The following is a 23,120-nucleotide window of genomic DNA, read 5'->3' on the forward strand; positions in this document are numbered from 1 at the left end:
ATCCCGCAGAGCCTCTTGTGGAGGAAATTCCATAGAGCAGAACAACTCACACTTCCTGTCTGTTTAGAATATCTGCAATGACATTCTCTCTTCCAGCAAGATGGTCTCAGACAGAGAGAAACCCTTCCGCAGAGCCCATAGCCATAGTCACGTTGCTTACCTACAGTGAGGCAATGATCCTCCCACCCCACCTACTGAGGTAGGGCATGGCCACTGTGTTGTCCATCAGGTTCAACACACACTTGCCTCACAAAGATGGGCGGAATGCAAACAGGGATAACCTGATAGGCTACATTCCCTGCAAATTGCTGTGTTCAAGAGCTTCCATTGAAGACCAGATGCTGCTCACCATAAGATCTTGCAAGAAAGCACCTCAGCCCTTCAAGAAGGCATCAGTGACCAATGACAGTTGGGCCAGGGTTGCCAAAGCAATGACCCTCTCAGCATGTTGTCATAGTGGGCCCATTCCAGGAGATCTCAAGACACAGCATTGTCTGGCCTCCAGCACCATCAGGATACATGAGGATATGTGGTCCCAAGGCCAGAACCCATCTCTGGGACTGAAGAACATAGACCATCCGAAGAAAGCTTGCTACCCGATACTTGGGAGGAAAAGCCCTGCCCAGGACGGTGTCCAAGACCGCTACTTTGAACCTCAGGGACTGGGACAGCAAGACTTCTAGAAGGTTAGGGTGATGCCCAACGTGGTACACCAGGCTGCAAGATGGGTGCAAATGTGCAGATAGCAGGTCCAGGGTGCGGTTTTGAATGAAGCAATCATTCAAGTAGAGAAGGACGTGACTGTTATCCCTCTGGAGACAAGCCACCGCCAGAAGTGTGGTAAAGACCCCCCTTGGGTGTTGAGGAAAGACCCAACCACAAAACTCAGAACTGGTAGTGAGTGTTTCCAACCCCGAACCTCAGGTACTTATATTGTCTGGATTCCTCAAGCCCAGTAGGTAGGCATCCTGAAGGTCCAGGGACACCAACTAGTCTTGCAGCTTGACAGCCTGAAGAATTTGGGTCAGGGTGACCATTGTAAATTGTCCTTGCACAGTTAAAGATTCAAGAAAATCAGATCTAGGATGGGACACATGCCCCAGTTTTCTGCAGGACCACAAAATAAAGGGAGTACCAGCCCTTCCCTCGCTCCGAATGTGGCACCAATTCAATGGCACCCTTTCTCAGAAACTGACAGCCCTTGTCCAATAGCGAAGGACTCAAAGGCAGTGAAGAGCCAGAAGCAGCATAGTCTGGTGGGTGTTGAAGAAAAGCAAGGAAGTTATTTAGTTTATGACCTGCAAGATCCAAGCAGTGGTGATGGCACAATGCCACTCCTGAATGGACAGGGCAACTTCCATGCCATAACAGAGAAAAAGACGACATCCAATTCACAGTCGGTTGGCACTGAGGAGACAACAGAGGTGAAAGAACATTCCCTGTGGGGTTCTTTGCCTATACCCTGGTGAGGATGAGAACCCTGCGGCTGCTTTCAAGAAGGTACCTGATCCCTGGCATAGTAGGCATAAGAGTTGAAGGACCAGAAAGCATGACTCACTCAGTGTCGAGGAGGAAGGCTGCTGAACAGCAGGACCCAAGGACTTGGCAGTGCCTTATGGAGGCCTGGAATGTCTGCAAGAATTTTGGCCCAAACAGGTTACCATCAAAGGGCATAGCCAGAAGTTTTGATTGTACATCAAGAGCGAAACCAGAGGTCCTCGTCCAAGAGTACCACTGCAAGACCGATTCAGTACTTCTTGCACATACCACTCAATCAGCTGTGTGAAGGCCAGACAACAAGATCTGGTGAGCAACCACGCCACACACACTCACAACATTGTTGAATCCCCCTTCTCTTCAGTCAGCCAGTTCTCTGCCACCCCGAAGAGCACACTTCACAGACCACACCTGTACTTGGTCAGGGCACAAGTAGGATTAACAGCCCTCAAAGCAAAGCTCCCTGAAGCAAATACGTTGTCGCCAATGGCATCTGCCTTCTCTCTCTCCCTGTCAGGGGCAAGTGGTGAAAACCACAGTCTTCATACCTGCCACTGAGTCCTCCACCAAGCCCTCCGGTGATGGGTGAGTGGAAAGAAAGCCAGAATCAGATGGTGCCAGAAATGCTGCTTGGCAAGGACATAGTAACCTGCACGGACTGAAGCAGGCTTCTCCCCGGCATGTCAAAGAAGGTCAATAACTGCTGAGTTGAACGGTAACAAGGTATCTCTTGGAGGACCCTAGTCCAAAATGTTTGTCAAGTCACATTGAACCTTAGGTTTAGTGGGGGCCAACAAACCTGAGGCTCCACCACTTTGGCAATTATCTTCTTTAGAAATAAAAGCTTGTGGTCTGCCTGGTACCGGCACCAGACGGATATCCAGCTGCAGAGAATTGTCGAAGCCACTGGTCTCTTGCAGATCTGAGGCCAGGTCCATCAGATCCTTTCCCTCACCATAGAACTCTCCAGGGAAGGCTTTAGTCTCAGCAAACTAATGTCGTTCAAAACCAAAGAGGATGCCCCCCCTTCACTGAATATTTGGGTCATCTTCGAAAAGGGATATACCAGCCTCTGTGACACCGGCCAGCACTGGGTAAAGGGAGCTGGGGCATCGGCACCCGAAGGAAGAGCCACACAGGGCCAAGGTGAAACAGTGCGCACACCTCATGCTGGAACTGAGCCAGCAGGCATGCAGTTGCATTCTAAAGAAGAACCTCTTGGGGCTTCACTAAATGTAGTGGGTCATTAGAGCTCCACCAGCACCGGAGCCTTGGCAAAGATGCTAAACATCTTCTACCTGATAATGTGCCCCTCCTTCAGTGTAACGGATTGAGTGAGGAACAATACCTGCTTTGTAGTTTTAGAGGTATCTCTGGAGTTGGAGTGATGAATCTGCTTCTTGGAAGGAGGAATGATGCCTGGAAGAGTCATTAGTAGAGAGGGACCTCTTCCTATGCTGTCACTTCTGGCTGTCCTTCCAAAACTGTGAACGTTCGCCTCCCCTGGCTCTTCCAAAGAGTTTTGCTGCACGTTCCTTGTGGCTTTCAGGTTTATTGCTTGACAAGAGCTGCAATTCAATGTGTTCTAATCCCCCCTAAAGCAGTGAAGGCATACCATGTGGGGATGCAAGGAGATTTGCCTTCTCTATTCCGAATATGGATTGAAACTTTAGGCCTGGAGGGATTAGGCATGACACAGTAGAAATAGCATAATGCAAGGTGGCATTCCAGAAGCATACTGAGAATGCAGAAAAAAGTACTGAAGTCATCAGGCATGGCGACTCCATATATATTGGCTCCGACATGGCATCTGGACATGCAACTGAGTCAACACAGAGCAACACTGCATCCACTGGTGGCTGAAAACATTTGCCAAAGTCAGCTGGTGCTGTAGAGGGAATATCTAAAATGAGGAATCCGTGGGAGGAAGCAATCTATTACAATACTAAGTTACAACCCTTAGGCTAACATTGGTTCTGATTGATCTTTTGTTTCCTCAGTAGATTCTTTATCTTTGAAATGGCCCAGCCACCTGACTGCTACGCTATTTCCGTGATAAAGCATCGGCAGAGGAAACAACGTATCCATTTGAACAGATCTGACAGTTTTAAGGCTGTAAAAACAGTTAAGCAATTTACCCAAAGCCCATGGGGTGGTCTTTTTGTTTCCCGTCACAAAGAGAAGTCTGTGTAAGAAATCAAAACAGATGAGCCATTACAAGAGCCTGTGTCCTAATATTTCAGAGATTGCACTCCTACCAGAGGTGCTCATACCCTATGTAATGAAGACAGGCCCTGCAGGTCTGCTTCTGAGAACTGAAACTAGCAGGAGTGGCATCTCTGGAAGCCTGTTTTGGATGGTTGAGTTGGAGGAAAAGTCCAAGCAAGAGGCTATAACAAATGCACTAATTGGAGCACAGAAAAAGTAGACAAAGGTGTGCTGCAACAAGAGTTGTCAAATGATCATGAGCAGTAGAAAAGTACACTGCCCTGCAGAGGAAGTAAGACCAATGTATCCGTAGATCCACTTCCTCTTGCCCCCCTCTGTCTCCAGAAGGTAGATTAAGACTGTGGATGAATCTTGCAGAAATGTGTAGAAAACAAGGGGCCTGGTGCTAACCATGGAAATACGTTTGAGGCATTACTGCACAAATAGCAACACAATGTAGGTTGTGCACTGTTGCTACGAAGAGAAAGCACTAGTAGAAATTAGTTCTAAAACCAAGACCTACAGGATGATTTCCTTGGTGGAATAAACTTGGGCATCTTAAAACCAAATAACAGTCTTACTATTATATATGACATCTTTTACAGCCAAAACCGTGCTGAACATTTGTAAACCTAATTATTTCATTACAGATCTAGACCCTCAGCAGCTGGTGTAAAAAGTTATACCACATCAAGACAAATGCAGTTTTGGCATTACCTGTTGGTGGTGCCTTGGGGACCTGCCCAGTATTACCTTGCGTTAGAACAAGCCTTGGCCATTTTCCGTTTCTTTAAGGCTACCAAACAAGTTAGACAAACTCCTCAAAGACAAATGAATAAACATGCTAGCCAAGGGTCCAAGGAAACAGACCCACATTACGAAAGGGCTGGATGCTGCCCTCACTTCATAATCTAAGTATGCCATTCAGGAATTGGGCAGTTTTCCATCTTTCATTATCACTGGACCCTGATCGACAGAGCACCTGGATGATGAAAATGATGGAACAAGGCTAAGATTATTACTATTTGTCATTATGCTGCCTCTTTCAGCTAGAAAGACACTGACCTCTGAATGGAGGTGCAAAACCTTTGAGACTAGCCTCATAAACCTGATCACCTACAATTACAGGCTTTTTTTTTAAACTAAAAGTAGTATTAATGAAATAAGGAATAAGACCAATAGTGGAATCTTTGGATAAATGAAGTGATTCTTCACTCTGGACACACTCCAAATGGTATCAGGCACTGGTTTCAACTGAGAAGTGGTGCTAGTTTTGCTTAACCGATATGAAAGTATAATTCCACTTCATAATGTCATTTAAAAGCATCATTATAGGCCCCTGAAGTATGTAGTCGGGAACCAGAATTATTTGTATTTAATGTTTTACTTTCACCACATATTTACCAAACCCATAGCAGCATGCACACCACACACACACACACACACACACACACACACACACACACACCCACCCCTCCACCACCACCCCCCACCACCCCCACCCCCCACCCCCCACCCTTAAACCATTACTAGACACATGGCCTGGTAATATCCATAAACCAGACAACATCTAATTCGTAGATCTTTCAGGGGCTCTCATGAATACTAACTGCCATGGAATTTCTTCCCCCTCTCCCTCCAAAAGTACCATACCATATCAAACATATGTTTGCAATCAACTTCTGAATGGCAGTTCTCAGGGGAATAGGGGACAACCACATTATTCCATGTAGATTAACAAAAAATACACTGCATGAGCGGAACTTAATGCCAGCTTTTTCAGCAAGCTCGGAATGAAAAACCTCAGTCCAAGAAGAGGGACTAGCTCTCCAGATTTTCTTTGGCCTGTTTCTCGAAGGGCCTGGAGGAGCACCTTGACAAAGTAACCCACTTATAGCATTTTCCAAGACCTCCCATCTCTACAACTATATATATTTTCAGATGGTAAACTGCAATGGACGCAAAGGATCCAATGCCTTCGCTTTTAAGATAATCAAGATATGCACATCATCCTGCTAATCCTGAAAGTCATCTTCCTAGTTGTAAATTCATTTCTGCTGATCCATCAGAGATATGCGATCCTGATTTTTATTAGCACCATCACTGCTGTGCTCTACCTGAAGAAGGGACAAGCCCATTGCCCTCCGCACTCCCTGCACCACCTCTGCTAGCTGGGAACTGACACATGGGATTTTGGCCTTCATTACAGCTTCTCCCTTGCAACTATCCATCTTGTGATGATACAGAAATGCAGAATAAAAGAGGAGGTAAACAAACCCCCTTTTGTCGCACAGGAATAGAAGCTTCAGCCACTGTGGATAGATGAGCAGATCTTCAACACAAGGTGTCCCTCTATGAAAGCTCTGTCATCAGGCACCATCACAAGTGGCAGCTGTGTGCATAATAGAGGTGCTGGAGGAGTTGCATCTTGGGGGATACCTTTCTCATCAACTGGCTAAGGTCGTTCCTAGATGGGCTAATTCTAGTAATCAACTAAGTATCAGAAATTAAATCATAGTTCAGATTGAGCAATCACTCATGTGGATCGTTCCTCAGTTTGCCTAATGTGCTCTTTCCACCTTATATGTAGGCGTAAGCAGGCAGAAAGAAAATAGCTTTCCACATTAGGTCAACATTCTGTAACTCGGATGATGCTTGGTCAGCCTCTACATTCAGCGCAATTGGAGACGTCAATCAAATAGCATTTAGACAGCTGAATATGGCTACAATAGTTTCAGAGCGCTGAAGTCAACAAGAAGGCACCAAATCAGAACATAATACAGAAGGAACCTCATCTGCTTTGTTGCTGGACACTGGAAGCCCTTTTACATACCTTGCTATAAGTTACAGCTTTTTACTTGGGCCGTAATAGAATAGACGTTGATTAACAACAGTTGATTGGCTACAACTAGGTCCTACAGAAATGTGAGCAGTGTCCAATTTGCCTGTAAGGTAACAATTAGATGCACTTGTGCAAGCTTCCCTTGCCAAGGGAAGCACACCCAAATGGCATTTAAACAGTAAGTCTCAATTTAAAATGTACATTTTCAATTTAGAAGGTAGCCTTTAAGGTGGTAATAACTACATACTGTACAGTTAACTCCAAGCTCTTTCTGTATGTGCATGCTATTGAGTTTTGATCATTTTTCTTATAAACAAACCACATTTCAAATGTCCATTTACTCTAGAAATGTGTGCTCCCTATCTTTTTCAAATCTTCATGCGGTGGAGCCTCTACAGAACTGGCCCAGTAGGATAGTGCACTAGTAAAGTGCTCATCTCTGACATGGCACAGCGCTGTACTTCCCAGTTTAAAGCCCAGTAAGGCCAACTCGGCTCTGTAGAAGTGAGGAAGGGTTACCTACAAGTAACTCTGGTACTACTACAAACAATATTTGTTTCTACCTCATCTGCACATTCTAGTGGTCTATTGCAGTCCCCTGTCCAAGAATATAGTCGAGTTGTGGATTTAACTACAAAGGAGAGGCTCAGGTTGTACACATTTGGGACATATGCATCCTTTGGACCTTTTCTGGTCCCACCAGAAGGTGGCAAAATGGCCCATAAGTTGGAAATGAAACCAACATTATTATGTGTGCAAGTGTGATTGATGAACACACACAATTTCTGGTTGAGAGATTGACCAGAATATTTTGAAAGTTAGTAACAATATTAAACAAAGTGCAGAGCTCCATTTAAAGTCTTCCCTTTTTATAAATACTGTTGTATATTCAGTTGTTCTGCAAATTATTATAACCTTATAAAATACCTGAAATTATGATAGGAGGGAAATTACTAGCTTAAAGAAATCCCAGAAGGTTTAATCGGGCCTGCCGTTGCTCCCAAGAATTAGGAAACCGTAATGTCAAGGACTTAACTGAACCAGTAAAATTCAAAGTACCATTCTCCCATCATGATACATTTCATTCAACAAGCTATTCTCTGAGCAACAATTGAAGGGGTGGGCATTTTGTGCTAGCCAGTGACTGGAGGGAAGGCTTCACCAATGAAATCTAAGGGTAAACACATGTGTATGTACGACAGGGAATGCCCAGTATACCACACAATCGAAAACACCAACAGAACACAAGTTTAGCAACATCTTTGATATCTGTTGTTGGATCAAATACGTAGGGCTTCTTGTAGACTAGGAGGTGCAAGGCTTCATTATGGCACTGACTCAAACACACCTGTCCACTAAACTGTAAAATATCTCCTATTCAATTCACTGGCACTGTGCCACCCACATTCGTCTTCGCACACTTTGGTTCCAGAGGATATCAGAGCAATATACAATAAATCAACCAAGGAAAGGTAAGCATGCAAACACTAAGTAGAACAGCCAAGAAGCACCGGATGCAGGATTCTGACCTTTCAGCGAGATGGATAGGTAAGGTTAACGTTAAAGAAAAACGAAGATGCCACAAAAAATATTTTCAGTCAGTAACACATACTAGTTACTTATGCATGGAAAGGGCATCATAGTTGTGGATAAACAGCCAGTGAGCTTCAAATAAATGTGGGTGACAAGAAAGAGTGGGTAAATGAGCAGGTGCAGGAAGAGGTATGAGTTATGAAAAGCAGTGCAAGTGGTTAGTGAGGTTAGGTGTAGTTGCATTCCACCTTTCCCTCCCCATGCCCTTGCAATAAACACCCTATGCCCACTGCCGGTGGCTTGTAACACTGTAAATAAAAATATAAACGGCATTCAGCAAGGAATATGTTTATTTAAAATCCAAACACATTACACATTTGTGCAATGGATCGCTATATGGGCACAGTATCCCTTTTGGCCTGCACATACAATCCTGAAGTAGTTCCCACTTTGGAAAGCACACATAGCAAAAACACAAAATAGGTGTGGTGAACAGTACAAGCCCCGGGCCAAATGTTTCCTATACTCCAATCCGCATCAGCAAAAGGGATACTGTGCCTTCAATGATCAGTCATATGCTCATACATTTAATGCAAGTCTTTTAAAGAATGGTATTGACTTTTAGGAAAGAGAGCAACCCCTTTTGGGGTAGGGATGAGCGAGTGCTTTTAAGACAATCCAGGTCAGGTAGACAGGGGCTGAGGGTGTGCACATTAACATTACCTTCGTGAGCACAGCAAGGGCAGAAGGAGATAGGTCTACGGCGTGGTGTCCCAGCATCGGGCTCAACTTCAAAAAGGAACCAAAAGAGTAAGGGAGTGGTGGGTGGGAAAAGGAGGAAGAAAGGACAAGGAAGCAGGAGTAAGGACCAGATGGGCCAGGGGAAGAAGAGAAAAAAGGAGAGGGGGTACAGGTAGGTAGAAACAAAAAATAAAGAAAAAAAGACAAGCAAAAGGACAAAAAGCGTAAGAGTAAGAAAAAAATAAAGAAACAACAAGAAGAAAAGAAAAAACGAGATATGGAAAGCAGAAACCTGGGAAAATTGTCTCATGGGTTAAAATGTACATGTAGTATAGAGAGCAAACTAAAAAGGAGTGGCTTTCAAAGTCGGCATCTTGTACTTCGTTTCCAAAGCTATTTGGTAGTCAGGACAATGTGCAAAATGTGAGTTGTTAGGAGAGAATGGGACCTCTGCAGAAGTGAGTGAGTGAGCAAAGATTAAAAAATGTTTTTGACTAACAAGAAATGGTGATAGAGTAATTCATTTGTATGACTGTATATCATGTCAGTATTGCAATCTATGTTTTATCTCATGTCATTTTCAGGCACTAAACATCTGAAAATCTCCCTTTTATATACACAATTACACCAGCAAAAGGTAAACATTTTCAGTAAGATCGTCCTTGTCAAAACCTAGAAGATCTTTCCAATGTCGGGATGACAAGGGATTCTATAAATAGAACATGAGCATATAAATCAAATGAAAACTCTTCTTAGTTTTTCATCAGTAATAGATTATGACAGGCAAATCGACATATTTCACAACATATTTCTATATATATAAAAAAAAAAAAAATCGCATCCACTTCATCACAGCACACAGGAAAGAGCAATGCAGCCAGCTGGTAAAATACTTTTTCAACATTTTAAGCAACCAGTGGAGTGTTAGATGCACTGACAAGTTTTATCACCATCCGAAGTGTATGCCGAAGTTGGGAAATAATTCTGCCTGCTATGAACCTCTGTTGTCCACACCCATCACTTTATGGATAACTTTACTCAATCAATAAATTAAAGGTTTTGGATGATAATTTCAAATCCGTAATCAAAAGAGATGCTTGATGACAAAACCTGTACTATTTAGGATTTTAATCTTCCGCAACAAATGTAGCAATAGTGGCTTTCTAAAAGGTTCTTCTCTTAGTGGCTCCAACAATAAAAATGGAATAGGGGACAATTGATTTCCTTTTGTAAAATCTTATAAAATCGGCATACAATTCGGAAACAGTAGTTTTGCCATTTAAGAGAGTTGCTTTGCCAAAGAAAATTGGGATTCTAATAGTTTTCTTCGATGGTGGTCTCGAAAGGTGCTCTGACTTGGGCAGGATACCTTACAGTGTCATGGTCGTTTAAATACTACCAGCGTCTTGAACTGATGCCTTTTGTCTGGTAATGGTCCTTCACCCCACACCGAAATTATGCTGTACTCCCAGGAGCGAGGCACCTCTAGTAACATACAGAAATGACTGCTGAAATACTCAAAGTGAACCAGCCAAGTGATGCATATTTATTTGCAATGATTGCTCAACAAAATATGCACAAGTTAGAACAAGACAGTTTCTTTAGATCTGTTTCAGTTTTTACATTTCTATGCTAAGAATCATGCATTTTGCTCGTTTTCTAATCGAACAGGAGCAGCAACGTACTGGTAATGTTCGTTCTATTGATTCTTCTCCCACAGATTTGTCATCTCTATAGACCATCCCCTCAACGTCAGCTGCTCTGACAATTTCAACAGGGGGCGTAGCATGGGTCAACGTAGTCTCCTTGACCCCTTCGGCAATCCTATATATAGCATGCACTATACCCCTATACTTCAGTTGCCTACCTTTTTTCCCCAGTGCTCAGCAGCTGAGGGAATGAACTCCCATACACAGAAACACAAAAGAATATTATTTTTTGTGAGGAACAAACCGGTATAGAAAACGGTATATTTCCTTATCGTTTTTTTTTTTAAACGAGGCTGATCATAATGTGCAAGGGCGCCAATAACCCTTCTACCACTCATCCACAAGAAGATTAAAGGTCAAAGAAGGTTAAGCAAGCTTCCATAGCTGGACAGGTAGGGACAGCGATAAGGAAACTGTGGGAGACGAATCCATAGAAAGAACATTATCTGTAACTAATTTCTCTTTCATTCGATTGCATTCTCCCAGATTCCTCATCTTGATAGACTCCCAAAGTAGTAACGGCAGCAGATGGTGGGCTGGAAGCTTTGCACCAAAAACCCTTGCAGCAGCGCCCAACCGAAGTTGGAATCTCTTCCCCAGGCCAAGTCCAGGCTATGGTGCTTAGAGAAGGCGTGCAATGAAGCCCATGTGGCAGCCTGGCAAATGTCACTAACTAGTACATCCATCAGCAAGGCTGACGAGGCAGGCACACCCGTGGTAGAATGAGCCCAGAGGCACGGCAGAACCTGATTCCCTTCCTCGTATAACATTTTGAAATTCAAAGAATGATCCAACAAGAGATTGTCTGCTTTGTCACTTCTCGGCCCAACCTTGGTGGCAAGAAAGAAACAAACAGTTGGTGGTCCCGCTGAAAAGAAGCCATCCTGGCCAGATAGAAACTCAAAGCCTCTTGGGGTCCAGCCTATGGAATTTCTTCTCCTCCTTGGATTGGTGAAGTGGCCGAAAGAAAACTGGTTACTCTACACTCTGGTAAATATGAAATTGTGACAATACTTTTGGAAAGAACTTGGGTCGAAACTTCAAAGAAACGTTCTCCTTAACGAATTTCTGAAATAGTGGCTTACACAAGAGTGCCTGAAGTTAACTTACACACCTTACCAATGTGATGCCTACCAAAAATGCTGCCTTCAGCATGAGCAGTCTGATGGATACCCAATGTAAAGGCTCAAAAGGAACCGCCATTAGGAATGGGAGAACCAAGTTAAGGTCCCAAGCCAGGACAATAAATGAGGCTGGGGGAGACATACAAGGCCCTTTAAAAACTGGGACCCGACCGGCATGGAGAAAAAAAAGAGCCCTGCCCAGTTGATCTCTTGAACAGTGATAAGGAGGCCAGGTAATCCTTTGTCACGCCTATCTGTAAACCCAGCCTGGCCAGGGATAACACATTCTGCACCCCTGTCCTTACACCATGCTTCAAATCTTCTACATTTGCAAGAAAAAGATGGACCTGTTAGATGGTATGAGCATAGCCAGCAGCACCTCTACCACTGCATCCTTCAGGTCCCAATCTTCATACCTCAAACTCTTGAAAACCATGAATGTAGGTTGAGGGACTATGGGTGAAATACTTGTCCTCCCTATTTGGACACGAGGTCTAGCTGGCAAGGTTGGCAAATGGCCAACTCCAGAACGTCCATGTCCTCCTTGTTTAATCCATGGTCATTAGGATGGTTAGCCTAACTGACCAACCATAAAGAAATCGAATGTTACATTGGGCCGAATTCGACCAGTACCATTTGATCGGATACAAAACATACCGAAGATGTGAAGCAGAGGTTGCAGGAGTGTCCCCATGTTTGGTATGCTTGGCCTTGGGGTTTGTGGGGGTGTCCCCCGCTTCCTCAGCATGGGAGGCAGGGAAAAAAGAAGAAAAGGAGACCCTGCAGCGTCCTATCAAACCCGCATTCGAGGGACGGAACTGGCGCTGAAGGGTTGCTGTGGACCTCGAGGCAAGCAGGCAGGTAAGTAGGGTTGGGGGGGCATTTTGGGTGAATATGTTTAAGGATTGGGGTTGTTTCTTAGGCTGATCATGTTTGCATGCGAAAAGATTCATTTCTAATAGTTTGCTGCGAACAATTATAAGGAGAACAAACAACCCCAAACCATTAGGATCAGGCAAGCCCAGAACCTCCTCAACCACCGGAGAACCCATGGGATGACTGGGTTCAGAGGGAAAGCACACTGTCTCCAATGCCCCCCTTGGGGGAAATTCACTGGTGCATACCTGCTTGCACTTTGCATTGTCCTTTGGTGTAAATAATTCTACTGACCGGGTTCCCCAAATCATGAAGATCTCCACAATGGGAGACTGCTCTGCCTGATCAGAGCATCTGCCATCCCGTTTTCGATCCCTGCTACATGAATTGCAGAGATTGCGATTGTGTTCACCAGCAACTACATCCACAGCGGCAGGGATACTCCCCATCCACCCCCTTCAGCTATTTAAGTTGTGCATGGTTACTATGTTGTTTGTCAATACCAGGCAATTCTTCCCCCAGAGAGTAGGTGCGCAAGCCATCTTGGCAAGCCGGATCACTCGCTGCTGCAGCAGATTGAAGTACGACTAGTACTCCACCTGGGACTAAAGCCAGTTTATCTGTAGATCCCTACAATGAGCGAACCAGCCTTTCAGGGAAGCATATCTGACCATTAAAACCTCCAGGCAAGGTGTCCAAAGCTACACCCTCATCATCAAGTTTACCCTGTTGGCCCACCACTTGGCACCAAGAAAATGTCATCAGACCCAGGAAGCGGAGAAAGGCTGATGCTGGTAGACTGCTGCAGTTCTGGAACTGTGTAACCATTTGTCCAATGCTGGTGACTCTCCTTGGGGGCTGGGGGGATTGTCCAGGAATGCTCCAATGAACTGGAGCCTCTGTGTTGGTGTTGTGTGCGACTTCTGCAAATCTAAGGAAAAGCCTAGGATGTGCAGCAACGATCAAGTGTCCTCGAGATGCCTTGAAACCTGCTATGGGGATCGACCTCGGATAAACCAGTGCTTAGGTGTGCCACCATCAGCTTGGTGAACTACCTATGTGTGAATGTCTGGCCAAAGGACAGCACTCTGAACTGTTAATAAGCGTCCTCAATGACAAATCTTTAAAATACGCCTGTGGTTCCAATAGATTGGTACAATGAAGTAGGCATCCTGAAGGTCTAGAGATACAAACCTATCCTGGGATTGTAGAGCCTGGAGAATTGCTTGTAGTGTCCCCATTGAGAACTTTTCCTACCTCAGGAACTTGTTCAAGGGTCCCTCCCTTCTTCAGCACCCAGAAGTAGCAAGAATACCAACCTGTGCACCTCTCCCCAGCCAGCAACTCCTCCACTGCGCCCTTCAGCAGCAGGGATCTCAGTTCATCCTGGAGCTCGGGCTTTGGCTGTCGGGGAAGAGGACGTGGTCTGTATGGGAGGCTTCCTGAGAAATGGTAGGCAAAAGAACCTTTTCACCAATTGGTGAACCTTAGCATCAGAGTTAATCTCCTTCGACCTATCACAATACCGCAAGACTCTTCCTTCAACTGGAGAAAGATGGGGGAGACTCAAACAAGTTTTGGCGCTACCGATGTCAAAGACTTTTGACTTTTTGCTGCCCCTTGCCTCTGCTGGTATATGAGAACCTTTTCTGCCCTTGCTTGACTTGGGGTAACTGCACTCTTCCCACATAAGGAGTCTAGCGTTGAAAACACCTGCCTCTTGAACTGAAGGAAAAAGTTTGTTTGGTATGTGGTTGGACTGCTGTTCCCAACAATTTCACTGCAATCTTGGACTCCTTAAATGTCTCCAGGGACTCGTCGTCCCTTGGTCCAAAGAGATGCTCTCCATAAAAGGCTATGTCGAGAATCTTCGATTGCACGTTCAGTGAGAAGCAAGAGCCTCAAAGGTATGAGGCTCTCTTAAGGACTGTCATTGTCCGCATCGACCTCCCGATGCAATCCGCCACATGGAGGCCATCCAGGAGGGCTTGGAATGCTGTTTTCTACCCATCATTTCCAGTATCCAGGAAGCCGGCTCTAAATTCGCCTTCCGGTAGGTGGGCAGCTGCTTCTGGGATTACCTCCCAGAGAACATGGGAATACTGCACAAAAGTGCAAGCAGCATTGATCGCCTTCAGAACAATGCTTTCGGACGCATACATCTTTTTTGCAAGTGTGTTAGTTTTCTTCGACTTCCTATCTGTAGGGGGGGTTCAACGTCGATGGCCGGGACCTCCAGCCCTTCAGGGGTTGGGTGCGTGGAGAGGAAAGGCTGTAAGGATGTAGAAGTAGGACTCGGACACAGTGGGCTCATGTTGGTTGTCAAACTTTTATTAAAAAGGAAATTAGGAAAAAGACTACCTGTCCCTATATCTATGAGGGGTTTCCCTGCCTCAACCAAAACTAAGGAAACTGTCAGGATATCTTTGTCTAAATTAAATAGTCCACTGTCACAAGTCCAAAGCCTTTTTCTATTCCTCACACTACTGACTAACCTATCTAGTAGAGAAGATCTTCCTGACTCAAAAGAATAGAGTGTTGATCTCATCAAAGTAGGGGAAGACTTGTTTCCGGAAGAACGTCCTTTGGGTCATGTTCCCCTTTTTGAGACAGTCCCTAACAATAAAAGTTCCAAACTCAAGGTTCTTAAATGTAAAACCAAGTTCCACAAAGTTTTTGGATATTTCTAACACAATTTTCGCAACCACCAGGGACAATGATTCCCTTGCCCTGGTTCCTTCTCTTGGCAGTTATTTGTCTCTTACAACACAACAACCAGGGGCAATGCCTCCCAACTTGGTTCACTTCGGTTCACTTCCCTGCCAAGTATGGTCCTAAGTAAATTGCTATCTGGCGTCCCTTCTTCTCCTGGCAGTGGGTCCCAGAACCCTTTTTGCGTGCGGGTACTTGGAGTACTCTTTTTCCAAGTACCGCCACAAGGAAGATGACTTTTGTTACTCATGTGGTGTTATGCTCACCTGGCTTCCACAGGGGCGTCGATCTGAACTGGACAGCTGCGGCCTCCACCAATGGGACGCGTAGTGCCGAGATGAAGGACTGGACTGGCCCACCTAGCTTCGTTTGCTTGGCTCGTAGGAATATTCTTCTGCAAATGGAGAAAGGGAATTAACCACCCGTGGAGTTGAGCGTTACCCTCCCCCCTCCCGCTGTTCTCCCCATTGATCACCTTTGATGTCCCCTCTTATAGTCTCACCTGATGGTTTGGAAAGATGAGCTCTCCATCCTGCATAGAGCGCAGGGGCGCGTAGATAACCAGTTGCTTCACTGGCTCGAAGGAATTGGTGAGTTCCAGAACAATATTGACTCCGAGATTCCCGGCAAGACGCTGTAAGTATGTAGTTCGTAAGAGTTCAAATGTCTGACTGTCACTCTTGTCCGATTCCTTGCAGGTTGCAGCTTGACCCTAGCGAAGAGTTCCTCGTGGCAACCGGTAATATTCAGGTAAGGATTTGTATTATCCAACACAGTTTGATAAAATAATGTCAATATGTAACCTGTTGCTTTCTCCCTTATTCAGGCGCTGAGAGAAAGTATGAAGTCTCTGGGAATAATGCCTCTGGCGGTAAAATCAGGTAAGTCTATTGTGGTGAGGTTTCCCCTTGTTTGTCCTTTTGTTACCCCTTAGGGGCCGGGGTTTGGCGAAGATGCAGTGGAAGCTGCGCCGACCTGTGAAGAGGAATAGTACCCCCAGTGGTAAATCAGGTAAGTCTATGGGGGTAACTAATATTGCCTCTGTGTATTCCCTTGGCTCACCTTGCTGTTCTTGTCTTCCCCTTAGGTGCCGGAGTGCGGCGGGAACATGCAGGAGGATGCGGTGGAATGTGAAGATGCTGCGAAGGCCGGTGAGTTCAGCACGGTGCTGCAGCAGGCGAGGTGACGCGCATAAAATAACTTCTTTCTTTCAGCTCGAAGGCGCGGTGGATCGGGAATTCAGGTAAGGATCAAAGGTATTGCTCTTGTTCTAACCTTTTTTTCCTTCTTTCTCCCTTTTTCTAGGAGCTCCAGACTCGAGGCGGGCGTGGCAGAAGACTGGATGCAGACTTGCAGGCACGGTGAGCGTTACGCTGCTGGATGCAAAATAACGTGACGCGTGTGCGGCTCTTCGAGCGTGGTTTAAATAGCCCTCAAAGTAGTCCCAGGTAAGTATTCCTCCCCAGCCCCACCCGAGTAAAAAATAGTCCCTAGGTAAAGTAGTCCCTTCCAAGACTCTTTTGGCTTGGAGCTCTTGCAGCATGGTCTGCATCAGGTAAGTTTGCAGCATGGTCTGCATCAGGTAAGTTTTAATCTATGAGCCTGACGCCTATGGCGCCAGGACTGACTCTCCATATGAGCCTGGCGCCATAGAAACCAGGACTGCACCCAAATAGCCCCTAGCAGGGGTTGTTGGGCTTGCTTGGGATAACTTGATACCTGCTTCCGGGGTTGCTGGACTTGGTCTGGGTCCCCGGGGGTAGGCATCATGACAGAACTCCCCCCCCCCCCCCCCCAAGGCCCCTCCTAAAGTTGTTCTTACCTGTGGTTTTGGTTTGTCTGGGAAATTTCGGTGGAATTTTTTCACCAATCTGGGTGCATGAACATGGTCACTAGGTTCCCATGACCTTTCCTGTGGTCCGTAACCTTTCCAGTCGATTAAATAAAAAAGTTTTGACTTTATCAGCTTGGAGTCCAGGATGTTCTTAACTTCAAATTCGGGTTCCCCGTCTACAAGGATGGGCTCTGGTGGCTTGGTTAGTCTTGTCCCTGGTTGCACTGGCTTCAAAAGTGACAGATGAAATACGGGGTGAATTCGCATATTAGCAGGTAAGTCCAACTTGACAGCCACCGGGTTGATAATGGCCTTAATAGAGTAAGGTCCCAAATATCTGGGGTTAAAGGTCCGTGTTCCCTTTAGAGGTATATGTTTTGTGGCTAACCATACTTGGTCCCCTATCTGGTATTGTGGAGTATCACTTCTATGCCGATCAGCATCTTTCTTGTATTTTTCTTTCGCCTGTTTTAAATGTGCAGTTGTTTCCTTAAAGGCTTGTGTAATCGTAGCGTGCAGATGGTCCACTGCGGGCATTTCTAAGTGTTGGGGAGAGTCGAGGTCTGAGGTTCGAGGATGGTGCCCATATAAGGTATAAAAGGGTGTTTGTCCAGTTCCAGAGCGTACTGATTTATTGTATGCATATTTGGCGATCCAAACAATGTCTTTCCAATTACTCTCAGTCTGATGTAACATACAACGCAGGTATTGTTCGAGAGTCTGGTTGGTCCTCTCTGTTTGACCATCGGTTTGGGGGTGGTGACTGGTCGATAATCTCACATCGATTTGCGCCAATTGACAGCATTTTTTCCAAAAATGTGAAATGAATTGACTGCCCCGGTCAGAGACCAATACGGACGGAAATCTGTGTATGCGAACAATGTTTTCGAGGAACTCCTTGGCCAGGATTGAAGCTGAAGGTAATCCCTTTAAAGGAATAAAGTGGGCCATCTTGGAAAAAAGATCCACAATAACCAGAATGGTGTTAAATGCATTGCATGGGGGTAGATCAGTAATAAAGTCTAACGATAAGGTGTGCAATGGTGTAGGCGGAATGTCTAAAGGTTGTAAGAGTACAGCTGGTTTTTTCTTTTGACCTTTGTTTTGGGCGCGAATGCCACAAGACATCACAAATGATTTAAAATCCTTTCGCCAGGTGGGCCACCAGAATTGTCTTTTAATTTTAGCTTCAGTTTTTGCGATACCTGGGTGCCCCTCCATTAGGGTATCATGATAACGGGAAATGACTAGCTCTTGTAGTTCCTTGTGTGGCAGAAATAGCCGCCCTTGATAATAAGGCAGATCATTGGTGACAGTAGTCCGGGCCTTTCTTTACCCAGTCCTGCAGGGCTGTAGGATCAAAGAGTTGCTGGAGCTTTACCTGAATGTCCTCTAGTGTCTGTGGAGTAGTCATGCCAAGAATCCTTTGTTCGGAAATTATAGGTACTAGTTCTGGGTTCACTTCTGCCTCTCCTATCCCTATTCGGGATGAGGCATCTGCTTTACCATTCTTACAACCTGGTCGATAAGTTATCACGAAATCGAACTCGGCAAAGAACAATGCCCATCGGAGTTGGCGTGACGATTGGGCCTTGACTGTCTTTAAATACTGTAAGTTCTGGTGATCGGTGATCACAGTAATGGTATGCCTGGCACCGAGAAGATAGTGCCGCCAAGCCTTGAAGGCGGATTTAATGGCTAATAACTCCTTGTCGGTAACCGCATAGTTTAACTCGGGTGCCGAGAACTTTCTGGACCAAAAGGCTACTGGGTGAAGCTGGCCAGTTTCAGGGTCCTTTTGAGACAGGCAGCTCCCATGGCTAGACTGGATGCATCAGTTTCCACTATGTATGGAAGTTCAGGGCGCGGGTGCTTTAATACAGGTGCAGACGTGAATTTCGCTTTCAGCTCTTGGAAGGCATTTTCAGCTTCTTCAGTCCACATAAAGCGTTAATTTTTTCGCAAGAGTGCTGTGATGGGATGTACAACATGTGAAAAATCCGGGATGAATCTGCGGTAGAAATTGGCAAAGCCGAGCATGCTTTGTACTCCTTTAACTGAACTTGGTGATGGCCACTTAAGGATTGCGTCCACCTTTCGTGAGTCCTTTCGGACTCCTCTTGGGGTCAGGATAAACCCAAGGAATTCAACTTCTGTGGCATGAAAAATGCATTTTTGCAGTTTTGCATATAGTTTGTGCTGGCGCAATTGCACAACTGCTCGGACGTGCTTCACATGGTCAGATTCTGAAGAGGAGTATACTAGAATATCATCGATATATACAACAACACAAACGTCAATGAGTTCACGAAGGACATCGTTCATGAAGTATTGTAAGGCTGCTGGCGCATTGCACAACCCGAAAGGCATCACCTGGTATTCAATAACCCATACTTAGTTCGAAAAGCAGTCTTCCATTCATCGCCCTCTTTTACACGTACCAGATGGTATGCCCCCCGGAGATCTAACTTAGTGTATATGCAAGCGTCCTTCACTTGGACTAGTAGTTCAGGGATCAGAGGCAATGGGTATCGGTTCTTAACAGTTATTTGATTCAATGCACGGTAGTCTATGCACGTTCTGAGGTCACCTTCCTTTTTGGGCACAAAGAACAAAGGTGATGATGCAGGGGACTTGGATGGGCGAATGAAGCCATTGGCAAGGTACTGGTCTAAGTATTGTCGTAGGTGAAGGTTCTCAGGTTCCGTAAGGGCATAGATCCTGCTACAAGGGGGTTGTGCACCGGGTATGAGATCGATTTGACAATCGTACGATCTATGAGGTGGTAAGGTGTTTGCCTGTTCTTTTTGGAAGACATCCTGGAATTCTTGGTATTCTGGAGGTAGTTGCATGACTGCTGTGGTTACTGTGGCCAGGCCTGCGTTCAGATTTTTCTTTGGGTAACAGGTTTGTGCACAATCCGGGAAGGTTATTCGCTTCTCTCGCCAATCAATACAAGGATTATGTGTTTCCAACCAAGGTATCCCCAGTATTATTTGTAACTGTGGGGCTTTGATTAGATCAAACACAATAGTCTCTCAATGCCCATCCTGACCCAATAGTGTCATCTCTGCGGTGGAATGAGTTACAGGCCCAGAGGCAATTTCAGTTCCATCGACTGTGGTGATGACATCTGAGGTGGTTTTTCGGCAGAGAGGTAGATTCATCCTGGAAGCCAATTCGTAGTCCACATAGTTTCCTATGGCCCCGCTATCAATGTATGCCCTTACTGTGTGCATACGCGATGGCTGCCTTGGATCTACGAGGACCATTGGTATGATGAAATGCGAGGTCTGAGTATCCTTCTTCAAGCTCGGCAAGCGGACCTCTACGCTTGTCGGGCGTGGCCGTTTCCCGAGTCTGACTCCATATGGCTTTTATCAGCAGCTCCTACCACCTTCTTGGGTGGTTTTATAGGGCAATCCCGTAGAAAATGCCCAGAAGTTCCACAATATAGACACAATTGCATTTGCCGTCTCCTTTCTCTTTCCTTCTGGGTTAAGGGTCCTTTAACCCCTCCGATTTGCATGAGTTCTGAAGCATCTGCTCCTTTGGGGTTAGCGTGGGTTTTGCCCAACACCCGATTCTCAAACTTGGCTCGATCAGCCTTTCTGTTCTGAAGTCTGATCTAACTGGACCACTAAGTCTATATATTCAGCGCAGTCTTGAGGTGGGTTCACGACTTGAGCCAAGACATTCTTGAGTTCTCCTCGAAGCCCTCGATGAAATAACGTAATTCGTATTACCTCACGCCATCCAGTTTCCACTATCAACCTATTAAAGGTCGCGATGTAGGATAGAAGGTCCTGGTTACCTTGTCGTAGGGACAAAAGTTCGTTATCCATGGCCTGTCCTTGGGAGTGCCGGGCAAATAGTCTTTCCATGCTCACTTGAAAGCCCTGAAAATCCCAAAGAATTTGGTCAATTCCACTGGTTACTCAGGATGACCCATCGGCTGCACTGCCGCTGAGATATGACATTACAAAGGCTACCTTGGCTTGATCGTTTCGGAAGGCTCCAGGTCTGCATAAAAAGTGCAAGTGGCATTGGTTCATAAACATGATGAACCTTTTGGGATCTCCGGCAAAGCGTTCGGGCGGAGCTAATGGAATATTTCCTGGTAGGTTTATTTGCACAGGGTTACTCGATAACACAGGAGCTGGATTTCCCCAGGAACCTGGTAGGGGTGCTTGTCCAGCCTGGCTTTGCAGTAGTTGCCTAGCAAGGTCATCAGTTCGCTCCTTTGACAACATCAGTTCTCTACTAAGAGCATTGGTTTCTTGACGGGCGGAATGCACTTCAGCCCTCAGTTCCCCTAGTAATTGGGCCAATTGGTCAGTTTCTGAGGTATCCATAACGCTCGGGTGGGAATTTGTGGGTAGGCTTAGCGTTCTGTTATGCTCACCTGGCTCCCACAGGGGCATCGATCTGAACTGGACAGCTGCGGCCTCCACCAATGTGACGCGTAGTGCCGAGATGACGGACTGGACTGGCCCACCTAGCTTCGTTTGCTTGGCCCATAGGAATATTGTTCTGCAAATGGAGAAAGGGAATTAACCATCCGTGGAGTTGAGCGTTAACCCTCCCCCACTCCCGCTGTTCTCCCCACTATTCACCTTTAATGTCCCCTCTTATAGTCCCACCTGATGGTTTAGAAAGATGAGCTCTCCATCTTGCAGAGAGCGCAGGGGCGCGTAGATAACCAGTTGCTTTACTGGCTCGAAGGAATTGGTGAGTTCCAGAACAATATTGACTCCGAGATTCCCGGCAAGACGCCGTAAGTATGTAGTTCGTAAGAGTTCAAATGTCTGACTGTCACTCTTGTCCGATTCCTTGCAGGTTGCAGCTTGACCCTAGCGAAGAGTTCCTCGTGGAAACCGGTAATATTCAGGTAAGGATTTGTATTATCCAACACAGTTTGATAAAATAATGTCAATATTAACCTGTTGCTTTCTCCCTTATTCAGGCGCTGAGAGAAAGTATGAAGTCTCTGGGAATAATGCCTCAGGCGGTAAAATCAGGTAAGTCTATTGTGGTGAGGTTTCCCCTTGTTTGTCCTTTTGTTTCCCCTTAGGGGCCGGGGTTTGGCGAAGATGCAGTGGAAGCTGCGCCGACCCGTGAAGAGGAATAGTACCCCCGGTGGTAAATCAGGTAAGTCTATGGGGGGTAACTAATATTGCCTCTGTGTATTCCCTTGGCTCACCTTGTTGTTCTTGTCTTCCCCTTAGGTGCCGGAGTGCGGCGGGAACATGCAGGAGGATGCGGTGGAATGTGAAGATGCTGCGAAGGCCTGCGAGTTCAGCGCGGCGATGCAGCAGGCGAGGCGACGCGCATAAAATAACTTCTTTCTTCCAGCTCGAAGGCGTGGTGGATCGGGAATTCAGGTAAGGATCAAAGGTATTGCTCTTGTTCTAACCTTTTCTCCTTATTTCTCCCTTTTTCTAGGAGCTCCAGACTCGAGGCGGGCGTGGCAGAAGACTGGATGCAGACTTGCAGGCACGGTGAGCGTTACGCTGCTGGATGCAGAATAACGCGAAGCGTATGCTGCTCTTCGGGTGTGGTTTAAATAGCCTCCAAAGTAGTCCCAGGTAAGTATTCCTCCCCAGCCCCACCCGAGTAAAAAATAGTCCCTAGGTAAAGTAGTCCCTTCCAAGCCACTTTTGGCTTGGAGTTCTTGCAGCATGGTCTGAATCAGGTACGTTTTAATCTATGAGCCTGGCGCCTATGGCGCCAGGACTCACTCTCGATATGAGCCTGGCGACAGACACCAGGACTGCACCCAAATAGCCCCTAGCAGGGGTTGTTAGGCTTGCTTGGGATAACTTGATGCCTGCTTCCGGGGTTGCTGGACTTGGTCTGGGTCTCCGGGGGTAGGCATCATGACATGTGGTAGGTCACAGACCCCTCTTCTTTGCGTTTGGGTACTTGGGGCCCTCTCCTCCTAAGTATGGCCACAACGAAGATGGCTAGTGTTACTCTTGTGCCCAGATGCCTATATTTCTCATGTTGTGGGACAGACCTGGTTCACTACCCTGCCAGGTACT

The 23,120-nt window shown here is 46.0% G+C and overlaps 1 protein-coding gene across 19 annotated transcripts in view; it reads right to left on the reverse strand.

The window, feature by feature from the left end:
* Nucleotides 1-23,120, reverse strand: part of MICAL3 (microtubule associated monooxygenase, calponin and LIM domain containing 3) — a 2,299,897-nt gene that overhangs the window by 125,576 nt on the left and 2,151,201 nt on the right. For 14 of the 19 annotated variants that reach the window (XM_069628665.1, XM_069628668.1, XM_069628663.1 and 11 more), the window contains one exon: nucleotides 8,804-8,869. The exons of the other annotated variants lie outside the window; for them this stretch is intronic. In XM_069628665.1, the coding sequence (XP_069484766.1) occupies nucleotides 8,804-8,869 (66 nt within the window). The remainder of the gene's footprint in view (nucleotides 1-8,803; nucleotides 8,870-23,120) is intronic. 19 annotated transcript variants of the gene reach the window in all.

Source organism: Ambystoma mexicanum, chromosome 12, assembly GCF_040938575.1.
Source record: "Ambystoma mexicanum isolate Mex_15411 chromosome 12, UKY_AmexF1_1, whole genome shotgun sequence".
Classification (NCBI taxonomy): domain Eukaryota; kingdom Metazoa; phylum Chordata; class Amphibia; order Caudata; family Ambystomatidae; genus Ambystoma; species Ambystoma mexicanum.